Genomic DNA, 25,503 nt, shown 5'->3' on the forward strand with positions numbered 1-25,503 from the left:
AGTAACGAAGGCCAAGTCAAATGAAAACTGCAATAAATACGTCTGAGGCTAGAAGTGTTTGTGCTTTCCCTGGCTGGAACCTATCATTTCTTAATTATATCCTGTGTGTGTTTTGCAAGACATGAGCTGCTGTCAAGACGAAGGACAGCCCCAGACAGGGGCGGGGCCACGGCCCACCCCTTGGTCCTCACATACCTGTACAGAAGCGAAATCCCCCGAGGCACAGGCCCCCAGAACAGCAGCGCCCACAAGAACAGACTCCACCTCTTGTGACAGGACCACAGGCAAGCCTGCGCAGAACAAGGCCACACCTTGGTTAGGGAGCAGGGCCAGGGGAGCCAGTCAGCAGCCCCGGCAGCACAAACGCCTGATGTAGAGGCAGCGGCAGGGCTCCCTCCCTGCCCCCTGCAGTTCCAGTTCTGTAGGATTACCTGCCTGCCAGTACCGTAGACAAGGGTCCCTTGGGAACCAATACACACACACACACACACACACACACACACACACACACACACACACACACACACCTCAACTCAGGAGACCTTTCTGCCTAGGGTTTCTAGGCTTCTGCTAGCTGCTACCTGCCATTTCGAGTAGTTTTCTACAAACTTTTCTGAAGTGCTCTACTGAGCCTATGGTAGACAGAGATGAATCTGACTTCTCTGCTACTCAGGTCTCAAAGGGGAGATGGATGAGAAAGAGACAGAGGCCTCACATGGGGTTCAGTCTATAACTGAGATGCACTAAGAAAAGGGAAGTGTGACAGAGGGTGTGATGAACCTTGGAGGGGGGGTGCTCCTACATCTCTCAGAGTGCAAGCGAAAGCCCTCACCAAGGCTGACAAGGCACTCCAGGACCCGGGCTACTTCTCCCACCCTGACTGGCTCCTCCTCTCCTCCAGGCCGCATGATCCTGTCACCTTGCTCTTTCCTGAATCAGCTTCAGGCCTTGCCTGTGCTGTTCCTCCTGTCTGGGTCACTTCCTTCAGGATGTCCCTGGGGCAACTCCTTCCTGCAAGTTTGTGCAAACATGTCTTCCCATTGTGGCTTTCCTGGCCATCCGAAGGAAAATGACAACTTACCCACAACATCCCTTATCCCCCTTGACTTCCTCAATGCCCTTCAACACTGTATTATTACTTCTCTGGTTTTCTGTCTTGTCTGCTAGAACACAAGCTCCATGAGGGCAGAGGCTTTATTTTGTCCACTGCTGAATCCCTAGAATTGAGACTGGTATTGAGCACATGTAAGTGCTTATATGATGAACGAATAAATTTTTGAGATGGGGAAGGGGGTCAGAGCAGTGGAGCTCAGGATTCAATAAGACTATGAAGGATGAGTAGGGGTCCACCAGGTAGGAAGGAACACTCCTAGCTCAAAGTGGACTTAAGATGAATAGGAATAATTTAGAATTCTTAGTATTTTATATGTGTGCATATGAAAAAAAATACATAAAATATAAATATTTTTGATAATCAGGAGATGGCAGCAAACTCCACAGAGGTAAGCTCTGTGGCCAGACCTGTAGGATCTTCCTTTACTCAAGACATTGTTTTTCCAAAGACTGGATTTTTCTTCCTGTCTTTTCTGGGGAAGACTTCCTGGACATAGCCTCCTCTGCCCTCCCACCATCTCCTAACTCATCATCCCACTCCAAGGTTGGGGCCCTTTCCCCAGCTACCCTTGATGAAGGGAACAGGGGACAGAATTCTCACACATATCCCAGCAGACTTAGGAATACCAGCACCACCCACAGGGGCAGTGCTGGAGACTTTGCTGATAAGATGGGGTGGGGTCTCTGGGAAAAGCTCAACCTGGTTCCACTAGCCCTGTGTTCTTCAGCAAGTCATTTATACACTTTTAGCCTCAGTTTCCCCCTGTGTAAAATGGGGATAATAACAGGTTTGCTGGAATTTAATGGGAAAGGGTACGTGCAGGGCTCAACACAATCCCTTTCAGAATGGTGGTGTTAGGATGAATCTCAATGAGGGGTGAGGGCCTTCTAGGTGCACTTCGCCTGGGCTGGAAAGTGGACCAGTGGGGAAAGAATGGGGGAGATGCCCATCAGTCGTCCAGAAGGCAGGAGAGACACCAGGCCACGTGGGAGGGCTGTGTGGGCCACACGTGGAGAGAGCATGACAAGCCTTTGCAGAGTCTGGGGATCGTGGGGATGGGAATGTGATCTTGACCATCCCATGGGCTTTGGACTTATCACATGACATCATCCCACATGCTGCTTGCCTCCTAGCCTTTCTTTCCCTGTTAAAGCCTCACTGGTCTGAGCAAAGAAGAACTGCTCACGGCCCCTGTCCTCAGGAATGGGACTCCAGGGGGAGCTGGGTGGATCCCCTCTCAGCTCTCCAGTTGCAGCCCAAAGTACTCTGGAGTCAGGCTGCCAGGGTTTGAATTTTGGCTTCCTCCCTGTCTTAGCTGTGTGACCCTAGGTGAGTTATTTAACCTCTCTGTGCCTGTTTTCCCAGCTGCAAAATGAGGTTGAAATTCCACTGATCTCACAGAGTTGTTGTGAGAATTTACAAGCTTATTTGAGCATTTTTAATACTGTTTCGGAACATTCTCATAAAAAATTGACCCAACTTCTATACTTTAAAAAAAAAAAGTGATATTGTAAATAAGGCACTTAAAAGAGTTTGTGGCTTAGAGAAAGCACTAAACTGGGCTTCCCAGGTGGCACTAGTGGCAAAGAACCCGCCTGCCAATGCAGGAGACACAAGAGATGAGGGTTTGATGCCTGGATTTGGAAGATCCCCTGGAGAAGGGCATGGCAACCCATTCCATTATTCTTGCCTGGAAAATCCCAAATTCTTCATGTTTATCCGATTTGGGTCCTGGGACACTGACCTGTATGGACCATGTCTGCAGTCCCCCTGCCCTCTGATCACATCCTTGACTGAGCTCATCTGCAGTCAGGCGGCCCTTCTTCACGCAGCCCCTCAGCCCCAGGTGGGTTACCTCCCGCCCTGGCCCCTGGAAGCCTCGGGGTAGTTAGACTGTGAGTAGATTCATGGTACTGCCTGGTGGCCGGGGTTTCCCTCAAACCTGCCCATGCCTCTAAACAGACCCTTTACTGGACGTATCTCCAGTTAATCCAATGTGAGTGTGTCATCTGCTCTCTGCTTGGATCTGACTCATACTGACACCAACGTCCTCTGGGTCTCCCTATCCTCTCTGGAGAGTGGTCAGAGCACAAGAACACTTTTTCTGTTTGTAATGAGCCTCTTGGCAGGACAAGACTGTTCTTCTTTACATGCCCGTGCCAAACTCAGAGAATGAATACATGAAAGAGTAAATGACTGAATAATGAATAAGACAGGCACAGGGAAACCCCTACTGAAATGGCCAGAATTTTTCAAAACAAAATTTAGGAGGAACATTTAGTCCCGAGTCAGTGAGAGAAACCTATAATTACTCAGTACACACCAAGTATTTCTTGAAACCACAGTTAACTATATGCCCAGGGTACAACAAGATTCTTCTTCCTCACGTAGAGGACATTTCTCAAGTTGGCAAAATCCTGCTCTCCCTGCTCTCCCTGCATGGAGCAGGCAGGAGCAGACTGTTCCCCAAATGGCAAAGACTTGCTTACAAAATATTTAACTTCTTTTTTTCTAAAATGCACCTCCATCTTTTCGGCGTGGGGCTGCCTGAAGGGAAGAAGTGAACTAACATTCACTGAACACTTATCTTAAGCTAAGCACAGAGATTGGTGCACACAAACTCATGAGTATTTATTCCTCGGCATGCTCTCTATGAGGGAAAGAATATTATTTCTACCTTTCAGAAGGGGGAAATGAGGCTGAGTGGTAAAGCAATTTGCCTAAAGTCACAGAGCTAGTGCTCTGCTCCATTATTCCATACTATCTCCAATGAATCTGCCAAATTCCATTATGTTTTCACATGTATTCCTGAGACCCATGTATCAGGTCTATGGTTCTTTCTATAGCTTTGTTTGCAGGAAAACTAGAGCAATTACAACTTTCAAGGCACCAAACACTCTACCTATACACCCACAGCTTGTGTACCCGTCTTTTACAGAAACAAATGCAAATGTGTTCTTTTTGCAGAGTGCTGGGTGAAGGAGAGGAAGAAGGCAGCTTTGCCTGGAATGTGAACTATTTTATCTGATGCATTAATGAGTCTAGCAGAACCCAAAGCATTTCAAGGCAGATGCACTTTGCCATCACTTGTCAATCACAGGCTTCCCCAGGCAGAGGCATTTCAGGCCAAAGAAAAGATCCCTTTGTTCAAAACTGTAACTGGTCCACAGTCAGAGACAAAGGGTCCAGTTTCAATCGGAATCCAAATAACGATTAACAGCCTTTTCATTTGACAGCCTAAAGCAGAACAGTTTCCAAAGTAGAACTTTCTATGAAGCCACTGCACCCCTTTCTTCTGAGTCAGCTCAGTGGTGTGAGGCCTGGAAGAGAACTCACTTTCCTAAAGGCTGGAGCCACAGTGCAGAGTCAGGGCCGGCTGCCCTGCTCTAGGGCCATTGTTTCCTATTCCCTCGGGTGATGTGTCAGCCAGGGTTGATTTTATCTCCCTTCCTAGATCCAGGTAGGAAGTCTTGGTGGCTCTTTGGAGGCTGGATGTTGGAAAGTCACTCACAGATCAGATCTGAAGTATGAATTGTATTTGAACAAGCTAGTTATGGCTTTTCTCTTAGGGAAAATTATAAGGTAACCTGGGCTCCTTTTTTACGTCTTCTTTTCTGCCTCCATATGGCCCATTTCCGTAGGTTTTGGACACTTTAGGAAAGGGGGATTCATCATTAAATGGTTATAAACTGGGCAGAAAAGTTAAGAAACCTGGGTCAGCAGCATAGTGTAGAGGACATTAGGTCTGGACACACCCGGTACCATCCTAGTCTGGCACCTACCAGGTGTCTGACCTTGGATGGTCAATATAAGTCACCTCCCTGACCCTCAGTTTCCCTGTCTGTAAGACAGGGGCACCGATTCCTACCTTTGGTGGTGTGTGCAGATTAAATGTAAATAAAGTGATTTACCTTGACACAGAGTAGGAGTGCAGTTGAGTGTAGTCAATTCTACTCCTATTTTTACATACTTACCCTTAGACCGTGTGCTTTTGATACTGTTCACTGGCCTATGCTTCTGTTTCCCTACCTCTAAGAAGGGGTTCAACAACAGAGTTTGATCTCATAACGTGAAGAGGGTGATGTTGCCCATCATGTGTGGGAAAGCTCTCACCTGTGGGTATCTTCGTGGCCTGGAGGGGGGAAGGGAGAGTCTGGCAGAAAACTGGAGCCCCCATTCATCAGAGGTATGGCATACAGGGGACAGGGGGGCAGCAAGAGATCATGATGAATGGAGGCCAGTGGAGGGAGAATCAGATGAGACTGGAGTTGGGGCTGTGAGCAGGGTTCAATCCTTTCCCATTTCCCTCTGCTTGCCCTGCCCTGGTACCTGGCCTCCGTGTGGTGGTGGGGAGTGGGAACATGAGTTCTCAGGAGACAGTGGGAGAAAAGGGAGCAAAAGGCATGAGGGCAGCAGGTCCAGAGGGAAAGGAGCCCAGGTCAGCCACTGGGACTCAAGCAGGCCTCCTATTCATGGGGTCCCTTCCATGGGGCTCGGGAGTCTGCACTATGAAGCCTGCTTGCTTTTGTCTGTTCAGATCACAGAAGGATCAGCCCATTACCCAGGATTCCCTCCATCTGTGTCATGATCTCTGGTTCTGATGAGTTGAGAAGGAATCACAGGATCTTGACATTTCAATCAGGGCTCAAATTCCCACCAGCAGCCAGACACCCACAGCTCCCACCATAGCCAGGCTCGGCAATCTTTCTTCAAGATGGTTTGCTTATCACTTCCGCCAGTCACTTGCCCTGCACTGTTACAGATCCAAACCAGGGCAAGGTCATGGTGTTTCCATAACACCCTGTGCTTTTCTCACTCAAAGCTCTTGCTACACTAGATGTGATGTGTCTGTTTGCTGTCTGCCTTTTCCACAGACCCTGAGCTCTCTGGGGGCAAGAATCATGTTTTCATTTCTGTATCTTCAATACTACCCAAAGTGGGGTATGAGAAGAGGTACTCAAGACTCTTAAGTAAATATTTGAAAACTAAGATCTGGCTCTTGCCAACTTCTCTTATTTCTTACCATCATCCAGTAGTTGGATACACATAGAAGTCACTTTTCCTGGTATGACAACAGCAGTTAACTTAAGAAAAAAATCATTTTAACATAAATGCTCCAAATAATATGGCACCCCACCTATATCCTCCTTTTTTCTACCCTGTCTAGATCTTGGCCACATTCATGTGCTGTCAAGTCTAGGATAATCTCTACTCTTCCTCCTCATACTTACCAGTGATGTCGGCGTGCATTTGCACAAAAAGGGGATTCTTGCTGAGGCCACCACACAGGAAAAGGGTGCTGATCGAGTGCCCTGCTGACTCCATGGCCTCTATAATGAGGCGTGTCCCGAACTTAAAAGGAAAAATAGAAGAAAGCATCAGCATGGTAGCAAAGGGAAATGATATAGAACATTTGCTAAGTGTTTACCCAGCAGTAGAACCTGCACTTGGAGCCTGACATATATATACTCTCTTAGAAAGTCAGGACTCAAGGAGATTACATTGCTCGTGATAATGCCATTATATTAAGTTGCAGAGTGGGAATTCCAACCTGGGTCTGCCTGATTCCAAAACCTTCTGAATTATTATACCATTTGCTTCTATCAGTAGTCATACATTGACAAAACAAGTTGACAGTGTTAACACAGTTCATTCAACTACACAGATTTGATGAGTATCCACTATGGTCCAGATCCTCTACAATAAACTTTTTGGCACCAGGGGCTAGTTTTGTGGAAGACAATTCTTCCACAGACTGGCGTGGGGTTGGTGGTTTCTGGATGACTCTCATAAGGAACGTGCAACCTAGATCCCTTACGTGTGCAGTTCACAGCAGGATTCGTGATCCTATAAGAATCTAATGCTGTGGCTGATCTGACAGGAAGGAGAGCTCAGTTGGTAACATGAGTGATGGGGAGCAACTGTAAATACAGATGAAGCTTCGCTAGCTCACCTGCCACTCACCTCCTGCTGTGCAACCTGGCAGGCTGGGGACCTCTGCTCTATAAGTTATGGGGAATGGAGTGACTGGCAGCTCTGCTCCAAAAAACTCTGTTTCAAAAGATCGCTGCTGGAGATCTCTAAGTCAGTTTTCCTTCCCTAAAGAGGAACTAAAGAAGTTAGTTCCTTGGAAATGGCGCCAACAAACTCAGCAGCAGAAACATGGAAAGAGGGCTCTCATTGCACAAGGAAGGTGAGCCACAAGACTTCAGGCTGGCAAAGGGCTAAAAGAACCTTTGTTATCACCTGAAGCCAGGTAGTGGTTCTAATGAGACGGTTTCCAGTGCCAGAATCCATTCCTCATCAGTCCTTAGTGATCTGAGATGATGCAGAAACCACATGCCCTGTTTGGCTCAAGTTTCACCGTATTTTCATTTCAGCCCTTGTGTCTTCCTATCTTTCGAAAATGTGTTATTTTCATCCTTGTCTTGTTCAGTTCACGAAACTCAGTAAAAACTGATGCTTGACAAGAAGATACTACCATAGGGTCATCAAGGTGAATCTTAATACATAAGTCATTAGTTTTAGGTAGGGTATTAGAGTAGCTAAAAACCATAATTTCCCAGAACATTAAAAAACTGGAAGTCTCCAAATCATCATTTATTTGAGAGAGGATTAAAACAAAAAGATGAACTGTGATATGATGTTAGGAGGCAGCTGCACAGTGATGTTAGAGAAAGTGGCTCTGGGAAGAAATGAGGGAGAAGGTATTTTGGTGTCACGATAGCCCTTGAGATGTTCAGACAGAGCAACTATGGAGAGTGACCAAGTCCCAGGTGTGCACCCAGGAAGTGGCTGAAGCAGATGGAAGAAAAGGTCAAGGGGAAGGAGAAGGTCAAGGGAGAAAGGGAGGTTAAGGATCTGGGAGGTAAGAGATGGTGCAAACACCAAGAAGGTGGGGTGTGGGCTTCACAGGTTCAGTGAAGGTAGACAGTGGTTCTGGTCAGATGGCATTCAAGTGCACAAAGAAGGCGACGACAGCTCAGCTTGAGGACATGCAGTATCTGAGCTTCACCAAAGGAAGGGAAGAGGGTTTAGGAAATCATCAGGATGCAGAAAATCCTGATTGCTGTGGAGTAAATGATGAGGGATGGAGGAGGTCCTAGCAAGGAACCTGGAACTAATAAGCCACCACCAAGTGGAAGAGTTCAGGAAAGGTCAAAAGGAGACACCACATGTCCTACTACTTCCCAGAATCCTTCTTGCTGACATTCATCTTGACTGAGCAGTGCTTGCACCACCAGGAAGGGCCCTGGCCACAGAAAACCAGGAAACTAATCCCATCACCATAACATCTGAAACTGTGAGCCACGTGGCAGAGCAGTTCTCCTGGGTTCCCTACCCTGCTGCTCTCTGCCCGGGTGCCCCTTCCCAATAAAGTCTCTTGTTTTGTCGGCACGTGTGTCTCCTTGGACAGTTCATTTCCGAGTATTAGACCCCTTTTTGAGTCCTGGAAGAGGTCCCCTTTCCTGCAATAGTGGGGGCAGTTCAGGAGCAGAACCAGGCATTTCCAGCCCACAGGTCTTCAGGTTTGTTGGAGCTATTAGCGAGTCTAGTAAGAATATGGATTAGATAAAACTTGGGCCGCCAAAGATCATCCACAGATGTAGTGTGTTAAAGAAAAGATTAAAACAAGTTGTACCCTATAAGACCAGATCCTGCTTATTGAATATGCCTGATTACCCCCAGGTGTTCTTTCTTAAGCTTTTTGCGGCAGTCATGAACCCTCTTGAGAATACGATAAAGCCTACTGACCTCCCCAGAAAAAAGTCATATATAAAATAGTATTATAATTAATTTTAGGAGCCCTACAAATGGCCTTACATCTGCCATGGATCATTTGGTGTCCGTGGATTCCAGGTAACCCTAGTCTACTCTAGGAGCATGAATCTGCACCTAGGAAATAAGAGTATGGCTTTTGAATTAAAAAAACCAAACCAAAAAAAAAAAAAAAACCTGGGAAGGCATTCAGGCATTTTACCTACTTTTAGAATCAAATTCACACCTAACCTTTCCATGACTCAATTCTCATTTTAAAAATGGGAATAAAACATCATATTTTTCATTTGATAACTCCATGGACTGTCTAAAATGTTAATATGCAACGAAAATTTAAAATGTGGTCTTAGACTTGATGAAATACAGAAATATTTACCTTGCAAAGTTGCTGCTGTAGACAGCATATGTAAAGCTCACAGAAGAGTGTCTAGTACACGGAAGGTATTTAGAAATGAGAGCTATTCTGGTTATTAGCTATAGGCTAAGCACTCTGCTATGCTCTTTAACATCACTTCTAATTTTATGAAAAAAAATCAAAAGCTGCATATTATTATCCCCATTTAGGATTTCCATAATTTGCTTAAAGCCATGCAGTCTGCTTCAGGGGAGGGGAAGCTGCCTCCTAACGTGCATGGAGATGCCGTGCAAAATGGATATTTCTGATATTTCTAAAACCAGAAACCTGGGGGCTCATGTGATTAGCAGGCCTGAGAGGAGAGTAACACAAAGCACATTCTCTGGGAAAAGTTGCGAAGCGATCAGAACAAGAGGCGCTCCCTCCAGAGGGGCTGGGATGGCCGATCTATCCTCCGTGTGGCATTGTCAGCAGGAAATTCCCACTCAGGCTGCTGGTTAGTTACAGGGCCTTCCCTTTCGGCAACTTAAACGCCACTCTGTGTGAAACACTCCACCCTCCTTAAACGCCCCACCAAAGGGCTTTGTGCTAAAATGATTTTGTGCTCACCTTTCTGGAAAAAATGTTTTCACAGAGAAATTTAAATTAAAATTAGGCCGTTCCACTGGGAATGTACAGAACCAAATGCAAATAGAGAGACTTCAAATGCAAATAGTACTTTTAAAGAGTCTATTCTGCAAAGAAAACTATAGATGAACAGGCTATGGATAAACTGGGTGTTTGACAGGTCTTTCAATTAAGCTTGGTCAAGAGAGAATTTCACTTCATGAAGGGTTTTGCATAGTCTCAAATTAACTTCACTACAATATCTCTTTAATTTCATTCTGTTCTTAGAAAATGTCAACCATAGATATTGCTATGGAGAGGAATGTGCTTAAATAACTTTATAATCAATAGGTGTAAGGAATATTCATAGTCAGTGAACACATTTTTTTGAACATCATGGGAAAATCTCTGGTATTAGAATGCTCATTAAAATGCACATTAAAACACACAAATGAACTAAAAGATCAGAACACCCAGATACTTTTGCAAAACAGACCGAACTCCTCACAGTTCAATGGACTGCACAACATAGCCTTATTGAAAAATCTGTCTTCAATTGCCTTTCCTTTGTGGTGCTATAAAGGTCATTAAAACAATGGAGAGAATAAATATGATAGCTTTTAATACATGTACGACCTATTACAAACAAAAGTGATTTGCCAAGTGTGTGGTGTTCTGGAAAATGTAGCTGGCTTCCCCCGCCCCAGCCTTCCCCCACCCATGGCCTGCATTGTACATTCTTGGATTTCTGCTACACTGTTCTTACCAGGAAGGGGACTCTGTGGGACAATCCTGGCCAGATTAATGATGTTTTCTAAAATGTGTCAAATCAAAACTGTTCTTGGGAATGCCTGAAGGCTTATTTCAATCACGTAGCTTTTACAAACTGATCCAAGAGCAATGGTAGCATGGTAACATGAAAGAGCAAAAGCCAGAGAGCAGAAGGACAGAGGTTCAGATTCTGACTCTGCCATGCACTAGCTGTTTGACCTTGGCAAGCAGTGTTCCCTGTCTGTAAAATGAGACAAGCCCACCTACTTACAGGGTTACTCACTGTGGGTAAGGTACCCTATTTGGTGCCTGGCACAGGCAGTGGGCATCAGTGAGAGGGAACAGGGATGATCATCAGATGATGGTGACCCTTGGCTCATCCTGGGTGGCCTCCTTCTTCATGTTTCCCTCTTAGCAGGGACTCAGAAGGATGAGCCTCATGCAGCTCTGATATTTTCCTAGATTATTCATTTTAATGCCTGTGATTCATTCCACTATAAGACTTTCCACACATCAACATCAGAAAATAAAAGCTCCTCAATACACTGTGTACCCAGGTTTATTTTACAAATCTGTGGGTTTAAATCCCAGTTCTGCCACTTACTAGCGGTATGAAACTGAGCAAGTTAATTAACCTCACTTAGGCTTAGATTCTAATCTTTGGAACAGGGATTATAATTCCTCCCTCATAAGGTAAAGTCATATAATGTATGTAAAATATTTAGCCTACTACCTGGTACATAATATCTCAAAACTGTATCATTTATTATTATTATCTTTACTATAAAGCAAGATCACTAAATAACTACCTTTACTACTGATGCATATTTCTGTTCTCCATTTTTTCATCTTTTCATACTAGTCACTCTTGCCATTTTGAGAGATGTCAGAACTATCCTTTTTTTTTTTTTTTTTTTAAACCAAGTTCCCATAAATAAAGCAGGCTGACTGGTATTACTGGACTGGACAAGCTCTTATATCAATAAGACAGTTGCTTCAGTAAGTTGTTTCTAGATGAACTTGTTTATAAGCTAAAAAGGATTATTTAATTGTGTTGGCCAACTCGGCTCTTTTATTGTATATATGTGGTACCTGGGTAAATCCAAACAAAAGGAAAGTACTTTAGTTGATGATATGGACATATAGAAACTATGTATGTAATTCTATTCTTTAAACCAATGAGGATATGAAAGTGGCATGTGGAGAACAGAGTAATTGAATAGCATATAGTTGTATCTATATAGCATGAATAAATAAAAGTACTTTGCTTAAGTAGGTATATTTCTGAAAAATAAACTATGACTCAGAATTCAGGGAACTGATTCTCCTTTCCTTTAGTCTCCAACTCCCTTTCCAGAGCAGAGCAACTAAGCCTCACTGGATTATTGTTATTTTGGAGTTCCTACCAGCTCTGAGATCCTGAAAGCCATGATTCACTCCCTTCAAATGCACTTTCTAACATGCACATACATGCAATCTTTCATGTTATTTCAGGGTTTAGAGCCCTCCTGTAGCTCACTCACAGATCACCTCTAGACAATGAGTCCTTAGACAGTGATGCTTGACCTTCTAAAAACTTGTTTTCATTTCTGGTTGATCTTCAGTTTAGGAGTTCCTAACACTGAATTCTCCCCTTTCTCCTTCCCTAACCATCCAATGCTTTCGTTTAAGCACCTAATTATAAAAACAAACATTTTCATGTTCCAAGGAAGCTTACTATTTAAAGGAACCCTGGACTGGATGCTTTTGCAAAGTGAACAATATCATATATTTTATAAATCTGGACATTCTTAATGCCAGCTCTTCTTAATGCACAAGAACATGGCATCTGCTTGCTTGCTTCTATTTAATTGAACTTAGAAGACAAAGTAGATAAATGGTAGGTAAGATGTTCTAAGATTTTAACTCCTTTTAGTTCTCAGCTATGTGAAGCTATTAGTAAAGTAGATAAAGATCTTCAGAATTTCCTTCTGGACAAGCATCTATTTTTGGCAAGCTCCCTAGAATCTCTGTCACAACAGCATAGGATGTATCCTGGGGGATATGCAGTCTCAACTTTATCAATAGACCTAAATCTCTTTAAAAATGGCATTCAAGTGTCTTACAGCAATAGCTTGAACTGTGGCCAGGTAGAGAATGGCAAGATCATCGAGGTCCTGAGATAGTTTCAATCCAGTGACCTATAGGGATGAAGAAAAGAAAAGATGGAGCCATGGTTAGAGATAGTTCCCATGAAACACGCTCAGATGTGTTTTCTTGCCGAAGCAAGTTCATATGCAAATCCCCTTTTTGTAAGCTGAACGTGAAGCGACTACTAAATTGTTTAATCTCCAGACCTGGAAAAAGTATTCTTTCTTCCCCCAAAGAAAATGCCTTGCGTTGGATTAGAGAAAAACAAACCAAACAGTATAAGGAGATTGTGTGTGGTTTTTCTTAGGAGATTGTGTTTGATATTTATTAGCATGGAATGAATTAAATATTTTTCTTCTTATCTGAAAACATTATTCTTTTATTACCAACACCTATTTTCTTTGGCTTACAGAAATCAACATGTAGCTCTGGCATTCTAGTAAAAGATGATCTTATTCTGAGTTCTGCTACTGTTAGAAATCAGTGGGGTATTCAGAGTAAACTAACATGTCTCCTATAAATGTTATACCTGCTGCTGCTGCTGCTGCTAAGTCGCGTCAGTCATGTCCGACTCTGTGCGACCCCATAGATGGCAGCCTACCAGGCTCCCCCGTCCCTAGGATTCTCCAGGCAAGAACACTGGAGTGGTTGCCATTTCCTTCTCCAATGCACGAAAGTGAAAGTGAAGTTGTTCAGTCATGTCTGACTCTTCTCAACCCCATGGACTGCAGCCTACCAGGCTCCTCCATCCATGGGATTTTCCAGGCAAGAGTACTGGAGTGGGGTGCCATTGCCTTCTCTGAATGTTATACCTACTAGGGGATAACTTAGAATCTGTGGTTTGCAAGGGAATTCAATTAAAGTCAATCCAAACCACATGCTTTTTTATGGAGCATGTAAATTTCTGAGAGGTTCCAGGACAACAGGTTACTGGATTTGGGGAGTTTCAAGACTTGTTCATGGTCTCACTTTCATGTCTCCCATTTGTGAAGGTGTTCTCTTGGGACATTTCTAGAGGGTGAAGACTGCCGGTTTCTTTAAGTCTAGTCCGAAGCTGGCGGGCATCAGTGCCACAGTTCACTTCAGATTTTCATGACAACATTAATTTACATCCAGTACTCCTGCCTGGAAAATCCCATGGATGGAGGAGCCTGGTAGGCTGAGGGCCATGGGGTCGCTAAGAGTCGGACACGACTGAGCGACTTCACTTTCACTTTTCACTTTCATGCATTGGAGAAGGAAATGGCAACCCACTCCAGTGTTCTTGCCTGGAGAATCCCAGGGACAGGGGAGCCTGGTGGGCTGCCGTCTATGGGGTTGCACAGAGTCGGACACGACTGAAGCGACTTAGAAGCAGCAGCAGCAGCAACGGTATTTACATTTCTGAGTTCAATGAAGTGGTGACATGCAGCCTGCACTAAAACGGGGGAGCCTAGTGGTCTACCCAGGTCTCTGTCCTTCAATCGCTCCAGCCCCATTTATCATTTTCTCCAGATTCCACCCCCGGCCAGGATTAAGGCGTCAGCCTTGGCCTGTTACAGGGCACAGATATCCCTCCACTACTCAAACCAGAAACCTGGGAGCACTTTCCCCTGACTTCCCTCTCCCTTCTTGTGTTTAATCAGTCTCCAAGTCTTGTACATTTGAGCTCCCAAATTTATTTTGAATCCATCCCCTCTCTTCATCTTGTCAGTCACTTCCTTAATCCAGGTCCTTCCGCACATTCTTCCTGATTGCTGAAATAGCTCCTGATCAAATCTCCTTGTTTCCAATGGGGCTTGCTCCTCTCTACAAGGGAGCTAGTGCTTATTCTCAAAAGTAAACTGATCATGTGAAAAATTCTGCCCCCATTGCCTTCAGTCTGAAGCAGAAACACCTTCCCTGTCTTCTGTGAGTGATTCTGCCCATGGTCAATCCCGCTCTCTTCCCCAGTGTCTCATCTTTTCTATTCTCACTTAACATCCTGTGTTCCGGCTGTTTTTTTTTGGGGGGGGGGGTGGGTTGCTGATAGCTCAGTGGGTAAAGAATTCGCCTGGAATGCAGGAGATATAGGAGGTGTGGGTTCGATCCCTGGATCAGGAAGATTCCCTGAAGTAGGAAATGACAACCCACTACAGTATCCCTGCCTGGAGAATCCCACGGACACAGAAGCCTGTCAGGCTGCATTCGGTGGGGTTGCAAAAAGCGAGACATGACTGAGCACACGGCACATGCACATGCTTATTTATTTATTTATATTTTAACTTTTTGGCTGCATAGCCTGTGGGATCTAGTTCCCTGACCAGGGATCTAACTCACGTCCCCTGCAGTGGAAGCACAGGGTCTTAACCACTGGACCACCAGGGAAGTCACCCAGCTGTTCTGATTACTCATCTAAGTCTGCTAAAGTGGGTATTCCTGAATTCAGTAGAGCTACCTGCTGATAGAGGGCAGATTATGAAGCCACTCAATGATAGTAGTGGTGTTGATATGAACACAAAGGAGCATGGGAGGTTTGAAGGAGAAACCAGAAAGGAGCTCTTGGGGTACATATTCTCCAGCCAAGAACTCTGAAGGAACATCTCTCAGAAAGTTCTCCAGAGGCCTAAATATGCAGTAAGAATGTTGGAACTAGGAGAACATGAACCACACTGATAACATAGAGGTTTATGACACAGAGGAGAAAGCAGTTTGCTTAAGAGAGAATCCAGAGGTTCATGGAAGCCAGAACCCAGGTGTTCTGACAGACTCTGTGTTACTCACCACAGTACCTCCCATGCCTGTCATTGACCTGGTACACAGCAGCACTAAGCTAACACTTGCTGAATGTGTGGCGCTTCAGTGCTCCTTTTTCTTTATGAATGCCATTCTCTCTTCTAACATCCTATCCCTCTCTGTCATATACAATTATAAAAGTGAAAAAAAAAGCAAAAGTGTTAGTTGTTCCTGTCATGTCTGACTCTTTAGGACACCATGGACTATAGCCCACCAGGCTCCTCTGACCATGGAATTCTCCAGGCGAGAACACTGGAGTGGGTAGCCATTCCCTTCTCCAGGAGGTCTTCCCAATAGAGGGATCAAACTTGGGTCTCTTGCACTACAGGAAGATTCTTTTCTGTCTGAGCCACCAGGAAAGACAGTATCTATTCCCTCAGCCCCTCATAAATTCACAGAGGTGGAGTGGGTATATTTTCTCCACACCCCAAGAAAGAAAAACACTGGACCATCACTTAATAGTTGCTTACCCCATGCTCTTCCCCCTCCCCGAACCTCCACACTTTCTCTTCCTCATCAGGGAAGTGATTTCTATGAGACTGCAGTAAAAGAAAGTAAGTTAAAGTATTAAGTTGCTCAGTCATGTCTGGCTCTTTGAAACCCCATGAACTGTAGCTTGCCAGTCTCCTTTGGAATTCTCCAGGCAAGAATACTGGATTGGGTAACCATTCCCTCCTCCAGGGGATCTTCCTGACTCAGGAATCAAACCCAGTCTGCAGGAAGATTCTGCCAGCAGAACCCTCATTGCAGGCAGACTCCTTACTGTCTGAGACACCTGGGCAGCCCCAAGAATACTGGTGTGGATAGCCATTCTCTTCTCCAGGGGATCTTTCCAACCCGGGAATCAAACCAGGGTCTCCTGCATTGCAGGCAGATTCTTTACCATCTGAACCACCTGGGTTGCTATTTCCTACTCCAGGGGAATCTTCCTGACCCAGAGATTAAACTCGTGTCTCCTGCATTGGAGGCAGATTCTTAATCACTGCACCACCTGGGAAGCAGAAGAAGTGACCCTGTAGGTTATATGGGGCTGTTGTGTGATTTAGAAAACGGTGCTCCTGCTAGGTGGACTAAATGCAAGACATTCCATCGAGAAGAGTGAATTATAAAAAGGAGCAGAGTGGACAGGATTTCAGCCCTGCCCTAAGGCCCCTCAGCCAAACACCCTCTGTGAACACCAGCCCCAGGGAGTGCAGTGGTGCTTGGTAAAGATCACAAGTCATAAGTGGTCTCTCTTTCTCTCTTCTTCACAACTGGCCTGACCTCAACAGGGTAGGAAAAGTTATTGGGCCACGGTTTAGAGCTCTCTTTCAGAGTCAGTCCAATAGGTAGTCTAGCTTTGGCTTCCTCTCGCTGGCTATCAGTGAGGTGTGAATCTGACCATGGTCCTCCATGTGGTTGGGTACGAGTCTGTTTGGCAGATCAACATCCATCCACAGGAGGGTCCTGAATGCCACATGTGGATAAACTGTGATGGAGGGTTTTGACTTTTTATATAGACCATTTTCCTATTAATTTATTAGGGCTCTGTATAATAACATTGACAATGTAACTGGTTCTGATACTCTTCTCAATTAGTAAGAACCCATGAGAGAGGAGGACTAAAATACCACTAGATTGAGTTTTCTTAATCCCAGCAACTATTCAGGAGAACTTCCCCAACGTATTTATATTCAAACAAAAAGATACGATGAACCCTTCTCTAAATTCTGAGTGTTTTCAAAGCTCAGAAATCATAGGGAAGAAAAGAGAAGATAGTTTCTTTTCTTCAGAAACGGAGAATGAGATGATCAAGGTAAATGAGTACTAAATTTAACTCTTGAGCTGGTTTACTAGTAGCTATGGCAAAAAAAAGAAACATGATGGATGGCACAGCCTTTCATTTATGACAAATAAAACATATCACTCTTCAAGAGAGACAAAATTATTCCTGGGGAGGAATTTATTACATGGACCATCATATGGAAGACCTTCAGTATCAAAAGGGAGTAATAAGCAAGAATGGTTCTCCCATGGCTATTTCCAACATTCCCTCACCACTAATACCAGAGACATGAGTTGAAATGTGACTCAGTGAAAGACACTTCTCTCTAAACTGTGAAATTACTATGGCCCAGGGTCCCTGCTTTCTTGACATCTCACCTTATTTGCCAATGGAGACAGTAGAAGAACAGATAATCATTTGATTCTCCCTCAAGTATCAGGCATCCCAGCCTCATCTTGACAAAAATCAAATGACAGTCAACCCAAGATGGAACTTTCTAAGGTGTGTCTGTCATGTGGACCACTCAGGAGGCTACAGAGGACCCTCATGGAGCTATCATGGCAAGAGGTGTCAGAGCCCTGGAGATGCCAGGATGTCCTGGGGGAGGCACAGCTTTGCAACCAGCCAGAAAGCTGGAACAGGCCAGAGGAGCCGATACTCTTGGCTGAAGGCTGAATGGCTCCATCAGTAAGAAGATATGAAAAGGAAGCATAACTGGAAGGAATCTGTTTATAGATGCACATGTGCCTGTTTCAAATGCTTGGGAGAGAGTGAAATGAGTGGGGAAGCCCCCATGGAGAGTTCCAATGGTAAGCATATTTTATTTATTTTGACTATTGTGAAATGAAGACTGTAACAGAAAACATTCATAATTAATATTTAGAGGCATATGGTGGCCAAAGAGACGTGAACTGCAATGGATAATTTCAACCTCCTAGGTATGATTATAAAACATTTATGTAAATACTATTGGGATTTATAAAGGTGAAAGAAAGATGATACACTTTGGAGTAAGATGTTCTCTCTGATTGACGGCAGGACAATTGTGAGTTTTGTTGTCTGAGCCTCAGTTTTTTAAATTCTGTAAAATAAGAATAATAATACCTCAAGGTATTTAATAATTAAATGAGTTATCATTTGCAAAGCATCTAACCTTTTATGCAAGCTGTACCAAATCGACAAGAGCTAGATACTTATAGCGCTTAATAAATGTTCATACTCTTCCCTTTTCTCTTAATAAATGTTCACTTCTGTTCTTCTGAATTACATGAGCGGCTCAATCTCATTCACTAATTGGGATATAGAAACAAAAGATCTCCTGCAACATGCTGTGGGTACTCCCAGGGTATCAGCGATGGGGACTGAAGACCAGTAGTGGTATAGGGTGGGGAAGGCAGAGCAGAAAGAGTGCTGGGTGTCAGATCAGGATCACGTGAGACGTCCAGGAGTGTGGAGAAGCAGGGTGCCCCGATGAGCGGCCAGCAATAGGACAGTGGAAGACTCACTTTCAAGGACTTCTTGGAGAAGCCTTAGTCCTTATCAACCTACACACTTCCGTTCATTCTGTGAAAGGAAAGACACATGATCTTCACCCTAGACTTCAGCTGAAATCCTGTACCCCCCAGGCAGCTGTGTGAACTTGGGCTTCTCTCTTAATGCTTTCCTGAGGTCTGAGTTAAAGGCAGATTTCCTGTGATCCAACTTCTAGTTACTGAGCTTTTGGTGGGGGCCCAGCAATCTGCATTTTTAGCAAGGCCTGAATGCATGATAAATTGTAGGAACAATTGCCCTAAACCTTGGTTATGTCAATTATAGGTCCATAGGCCACGGAGTAGTTGAGATTATAAACAAAGGTCTATTAGTAATTTAGTTAGCTAAGTTTTTCCCTTCTTAGTTGTTCAAAAAATTAAGTGATTATGTATATTGGTAAGAAAAAAAATGCTTAGAAATAGAGCTCGAGGGGTTTCTAAACATTATGAAAGACAAGAAAATGGGATTCTTTGTCATAAGATTTTCTAGGGTCATCAGAGTTTGATGGAGTATCCAAGGCTCAAGGGAATTGACTGAAAACTTTTCAGAACACAAAGGAATAAGAAACTCTCTGCTGTTCAGTCAGTAATGAAGGAGATGATGGGCATATAGCAAGGAAATAAGGAGGATCAGAGAAAGATTTCCGGTAAACCTCTGGAGAGAGGCCAGAGATTGGAGAACAGGTCTCAGATAGTCAGCAGCCTGGAAGAGAAAGGGAGATAAAATTTCCCCAAAATATTTATAGGTTATCAGTATCGGGGATGGAGACCAACACTTGGCATTGTCAAAAACTCATCCAGAAATGGGAAATGCATATAAATGTATTAACACAATGTGATAGGCCAAATTTAGGTTAACATCCCCTGACTATCCTGCTGCTGCTGCTGCGTCACTTCAGTCATGTCTGATCCTGTGTGACCCCAGATGGCAGCCCACCAGGCTCCCCCGTCCCTGGGATTCTCCAGGTAAGAGCACTGGAGTGGGTTGCCATTTCCTTCTCCAATGCATGAAAGTGAAAAGTGAAAATGAAGTTGCTCAGTCATGTCTGACTCTTAGTGACCCCATGGACTGCAGCCCACCAGGCTCCTCGGTCCATGGGACTTTTCCAGGAAAGAGTACTGGAGTGGGGTGCCATTGCCTTCTCCCTTGACTACCCTACCAAACACTAATTTGGGCACTGCTATAAAGGGCTTTTGCAGATGGAACTGGTTACTAGCCAGTTGATCTTAAAATAGGGATATTACCCTGGATTATCCATTTGGGCCCAATGTAATCCTGTGAGCTATTAAAAACAGAAGAGGAAGACAGAAGAGTCAGTCAAGAGATACAGTAGAATAATGTAGGAGAGATGAGGTAGAAGTGGAAATTAGAGAGATTCAAAGCATGGGAAGGACTTGATCTGCCATTGCTGGCTCTGAAGATGGAGAAAGAGGATGATGAGCCAAGGCATTCATGTGGCCTCTCAAATCTGAGGATCCCTAGCTAACAGCTATGTGGGAAACAGGCACCTCTGTCTTACAACTGCACAGAGCTGAGTTTGGCCAACAACTTGAAGGATTTGATAGCAGATTATTCCCAGAACCTCCCTTAGTTCTGGTCTTGTGAAAACAGGAGCAGAGAAACCAGTTGGGCCAGCCTGGGCTTCTGACCTACATAACTGTGAGATAATAAATTTAAGCCTTGAACTTCCCTTGTGGCCCAGTGGTTAAGAATCTGCCTGCCAACGCAGGAGACAAGGGTTTGATACGTTGTCTGGAAAGATTCCACATACCATGGAGCAACTAAGCCTGTGCACCTCAACCACTGAGGCCTGAGCAACAAGAGAAGCCACCACCATGAGAAGCCTGAACACAGCAAAGGGGAGCCCCACTCGCCACAACTAGAGAAAGTGCGTGCGTAGCAACGAAGACCCAGCAGAGCCAACGTTAGATAAATCACTTACAAATAAATATAAAAAATACATTTAAGCCACTAGGCTTGTGGTAATTTATTCCAGAAGCAATGGACAACTAATACACATATGACAACGGGAGAACGGACTGACATTCTCCTTCACAGCCTATTTTGTTGGTGAACTCTATACCAAGAACACTAGTCCATTTGCTGTTTCCCAGATGTACCAGGTGGAGTAGGAAGTGGCAACCCACTCCTGTATTCTTGCATGGAGAATTCCATGGACAGAGGAGCCTGGCAGGCTACGGTTCATAGGACCGCAAAGAGTTGGACATGACTGAAGCGACCTAGCACAGCACAGCACAGATGTACCAGGTACTTCACACCTTCATCTGCCTTGCTTCTGATGTGCTAAACCTAAGTCTAAAAAATCTAAATCTAAAATAATCATATATTTTAATATGCACTTAACAAGGCTGTTTTGGTCAACAGTCCTGGTTCACATTTGCTGTTATATAACCCTGTCTTGGATTTACACACAACTTGGATCCCATCCTGGGTCCTCTGGCCTTAATTATTTCCCATTATTCATCTCTTAGGTCTTCCTGGCAGATTTCCACCTGATTTACTCCTCAATCTTTTATCATGATACACTATCTTGAGAAAGGATCCTGTTCACAATCCACACTGCCCCCTAGCCCCAGTTTTGTCATTTGGTGCATACAGGGAAGATAAAAAGCACTAAGAAAAGACTGATTCTATACTGCAATTAAAAAAAAAAAAAATCACTAAACTAAGGGAGAAATATTTCAGACAGATTGAAAACAGAACAAAAGGAATGCCAAAAATACAAAGATTTAATTTTTAATTTGAGAATGTCAGTGACCTCGGTTTGAACTGACTGGGTTCTACTACTACTTCTGGTCTTTTCTTCCCTGAGTGAATTACTTAGACTCTCTGACCCTCAATTTCTCCACTGTTTTCAATGCGGTAATAATACTGTCTTGCAGGGTTATAAAGAAAGCTGGTGATGATGCTTGGAAGGCATCTATCATGGTGCTTGGTAGGTCATGATTCCTGAAAAAAAAAGCACCTATTACAAATCATCATACTAGCTGGTAAATTAGTTGCTTTAATAAAAAAAATACATTATCTGAAAACCAGTTAAATGATACTGAAGATATTAAACTTCATTATAAGAGTCAATTTTTCATAGGCAAAAACAATATGTGAAAGAATGGTACATAAAACAATATTAAATCAGAACCAAAAAAATCAATAAACTCATGTCAAAGAGTCCACGTGTTTCCAAGGCTTACAAATATATCATTCAAACGCTGCTTAATTGGTCCATGAGCTTCCAACTCGATCATCTATCTCCCAATCAGGCGAAGCCACAGGGATACAGCCTCTGGCTTCTCTGCACACACTCACCAGAATTGCTGACTCCCCCACATCTGACTCTGTTCAGCCATGTCCGTCTCTAGCTGAGAGTCAGTCCTCTGGGAACTGGCTAAGATCTCATAGTGCTTCTTTCCTGACTCCCTCCTAGTTTTCCACACGCACGGTGCGCACGTTGCACTGTGCTTGTTTTGAAGAGCCCTTGGAACAGCGCTCAACCTCTCCAGCAGTTTGAGCAGCATATGGCCTTATGTTAGAAATCACAGCTCTTCAAAGAACCAGAAAATAACTTTCCGTTCTGGGTAGTGTTGTACTTGCAAAATGAAGCAGGGAAAACACGTTTCAGCCAATTGGTGAATGTGGTGTGTTCTCACCTCCCGGTATGTCTCTGAGGTAATTTACTTCTCTGAGTGGGCGTTTCAGGAAAGGAATTTTTTTAAAACCTACCATAACAAAGAGGGCATATTGATTTGAGAATAAACACTGGTTGTGTACACAAGGAGGCAAGGACTCTTTTACAACTAAGGCACAGCAAAGGGGAGTTTCCTATCATATTGATGATGAAACTGAGGGCTGATAATTTAAATACTCAAGTGTGAAGTGTTCTCAGTCACTCAGTTGTGTCCGAATCTTTGTGACCCCATGGACTGTGGCCCACCAGGCTCCTCAGCCCAGGGGATTTTCCAGGCAAGAATACTGGAGTGGGTAGCCATTCCAGGATCCCCTGGGAAGACCTCAGGGATGGAACCCACGTCTCTTACGTCTGTGGCATTGGCAAGTGGATTCTTTAGCACTAGTGCAACCTGGGAGAGAGAAGGCGAATCTCTAACCTTGTATGAAACATGGTTCCTGTGATGGACCAAGTGATTGTTTAGTTTCTCTAGCTGATTGTTTGTGGCTGGAGGCCTTGGTGGCTGGTAGGTACCATCTGTTCTGAGCCTAAAGTGGATGGCTTGTGACCAGCTGCCTGGGATTCAAAGGCCATCTTGTAAACATGCAAGTAAGGCCCACTAAGCAGGACCTACAGTTCAAAAGTAGCTGCCGTTGCTGTCTGTCTGCTGTGTGACAGTCTCTCCATTTGATTCTGACAATGACCCTGCAAGGAAGCCTCTGCTGCCCCTGCTTACTGACAGGCAGACAGACCTCACAGAGCTAACCTCAGAGGTCACACACAGCTGGCACATTTTCAAGCTACGTCTGACTTCAAATCCTGGGCTCACTTTATTGTTTCACTTGAGTAAAAGCTATCCAACCAATTTTCACTTGACTAAAAGCTATCCAACCAATCATTCAAAATAAAAATCACACATACGTCTACTATCTAAGACACACAACCATTACTGGTGGTATTTAGCTTCATCTCTATGACCACACGACCACATCATACCTCTTTAAAAAGTATTGTTTTTGTTTTTAAAGAACCTAGAATCATTGGTGTTAAACGTTTTGATGTTGACTGCTGTTACCCAGCCTCCTTTCAAACATCAGATGCATGACCCTTACCTCTCCATGCCTCATTTATCAAGTGGCAAGGAGAAATATTTACATAGGTGGCTACTCGGTTCAAGCATACTATTAAGTTGCCCACCCTCTAACCATCGCTCTTTTGAATCCAGTGCCACAGGTCAATCCTGCATCACTGAAGGAGAAATGAAACAGCTAGTAACATGGCAGGAAGCCAACTCTTACCAGAATAAAAGAAAGTGATTCCTATCAAGCTTCATGGAAGGATTCCTGAGTTTTACCCTGTTCTATTTAAGAGGGTAGGCACCTAAAGTGGAAGGGTTTAGAGTCAGGTCAAACCAGGAGTGGTGATTACTTCTGAAATCTGAGTCAGTGAGGGTGGAAAGAAAAACAGGACTATTATTGAGAAAAGATAGGGTTAGAGCTTAAATCCAAGAATCAGGGTAAGGGGAAAAATGGGAGAACAAGCAAGAAGGCTAGTGGTCAGATAGGAGGTGACATTGACTGAGTGAAATAGATTTCAGTGTGAAATCATGCATGATAGAGCTCTGGGGACTCCTTTTTATAGTCAGTGCATCCCATGAACTCCAGAGGTATGAGTTAAGGAAGTCTCGGGATAGGTTACCCACTCCAGCATTCTCAGGCTTCCCTGATAGGCTTCCCTTAGGCTCAGAAAATAAAGAATCCTCCTGCAATGCAGGAGACCTGGGTTGGGAAGATCCCCTGGAGGAGGGCATGGCAACCGACTCTAGTATTCTTGCCTGGAGAATCCCCATGGACAGAGGAACCTGGTAGACCAGTGTCCATGGGGTCGCAAAGAGTTGGACATGCTGCTGTTGCTGCTAAGTCACTTCAGTCATGTCCGACTCTGTGCGACCCCATAGACGGCAGCCCACCAGGCTCCCCGTCCCTGGGATTCTCCAGGCAAGAACACTGGAGGGGGTTGCCATTTCCTTCTCCAATACATGACTGAGCAACTAGGCATAGCACACAGCACATGGGTGTGCATCCTAAAAGCTGGGATTCCTGTTTTCATCTAAGCTCTGCTGCTTCTTGGTGTTGTGACCTTGGCAGGTCACGGTTCCTTCCTCCCTTGGCAAGTGAAGGCTGCAATAATTGCTTAACCAGAAGGCAATTATTCAGTGCCCATCTTTGATCTAAGCACTGTTGAAATTAGAAACAAAATAAGCCATACAATCCTTACAATAAGCCTTACAATCAAAAATTTTTTCTAATACATTTAAAGCACATGTTGCTTTGTGACAGCTCTGATCTTATTTTTTTAGTACAAATTATGAATTTTGCATTCAAATCTTCAATGTAGGTTTTAATCTTGCTACTATATTTTCAGTTGTCTTTATTATTTCCTTTGTTTTCTCATTGGCTCTCTATCTGAACTCACTTTTTTCTAATAAGTTTCTGCCCTCTTTCACAGAGATGTGCTTTGAAAAAAAATCCTATTGAATACGCCGAGAAGTTTTAAAATATTCTCTTTGGTTTCAGTAGTAAGTAATTTTTAAGAGGCCTTTCCCTTAAGCATTCAAAATGGTATTTCTTTTACTTTATATGCAACATGTTTTTCCTAAGGGACTCACTTTATTACTATTTTTTTAATTCACTTTTACTAGGGCACTATACATATTCAGTATTTCCCAGCACACTATACACATGATTTACTCTCAGCCTCACTCACTGTAACTTGGGTTTGCCTCTTCAGATCTTTAGCTAGTTGCCAATTCCCAGAGTCTAGCAGTTTTTATTTTGTGTAGCTTTGTTGGCCTGAGGGGGATGACCACTGCCTGGCTTTCTGACCCTAGAGCAGATGACAGACATGTAAAGCTACCCACCTGTCAAATTCACAGAGTTTCCCTATCTCTGCCCCACTAAGAGAGTCCGATTCAGGGTCCTCAGACTGCAGCCCATCAGCATACATCCTAAATC

At 44.0% G+C, this 25,503-nt stretch overlaps 1 protein-coding gene across 9 annotated transcripts in view; it reads right to left on the reverse strand.

Annotated features, from left to right (window-relative positions):
• The window catches only part of FGGY (FGGY carbohydrate kinase domain containing), a 523,869-nt gene that overhangs the window by 111,949 nt on the left and 386,417 nt on the right, over window positions 1-25,503 (reverse strand). For all 9 annotated transcript variants that reach the window (XR_009735607.1, XM_061413058.1, XM_061413061.1 and 6 more), the window contains 3 exons: window positions 12,731-12,805; window positions 6,346-6,466; window positions 196-290 (listed from right to left, as the gene is read on the reverse strand). Coding sequence is in view for 8 of the 9 variants with exons in the window: in XM_061413058.1 (XP_061269042.1) it covers window positions 196-290; window positions 6,346-6,466; window positions 12,731-12,805 (291 nt within the window). In the remaining variant the exon portion in view is untranslated. The remainder of the gene's footprint in view (window positions 1-195; window positions 291-6,345; window positions 6,467-12,730; window positions 12,806-25,503) is intronic.

Source organism: Bos javanicus, chromosome 3 (genome assembly GCF_032452875.1).
Source record: "Bos javanicus breed banteng chromosome 3, ARS-OSU_banteng_1.0, whole genome shotgun sequence".
In the NCBI taxonomy this organism is placed as follows: Eukaryota; Metazoa; Chordata; class Mammalia; order Artiodactyla; family Bovidae; genus Bos; species Bos javanicus.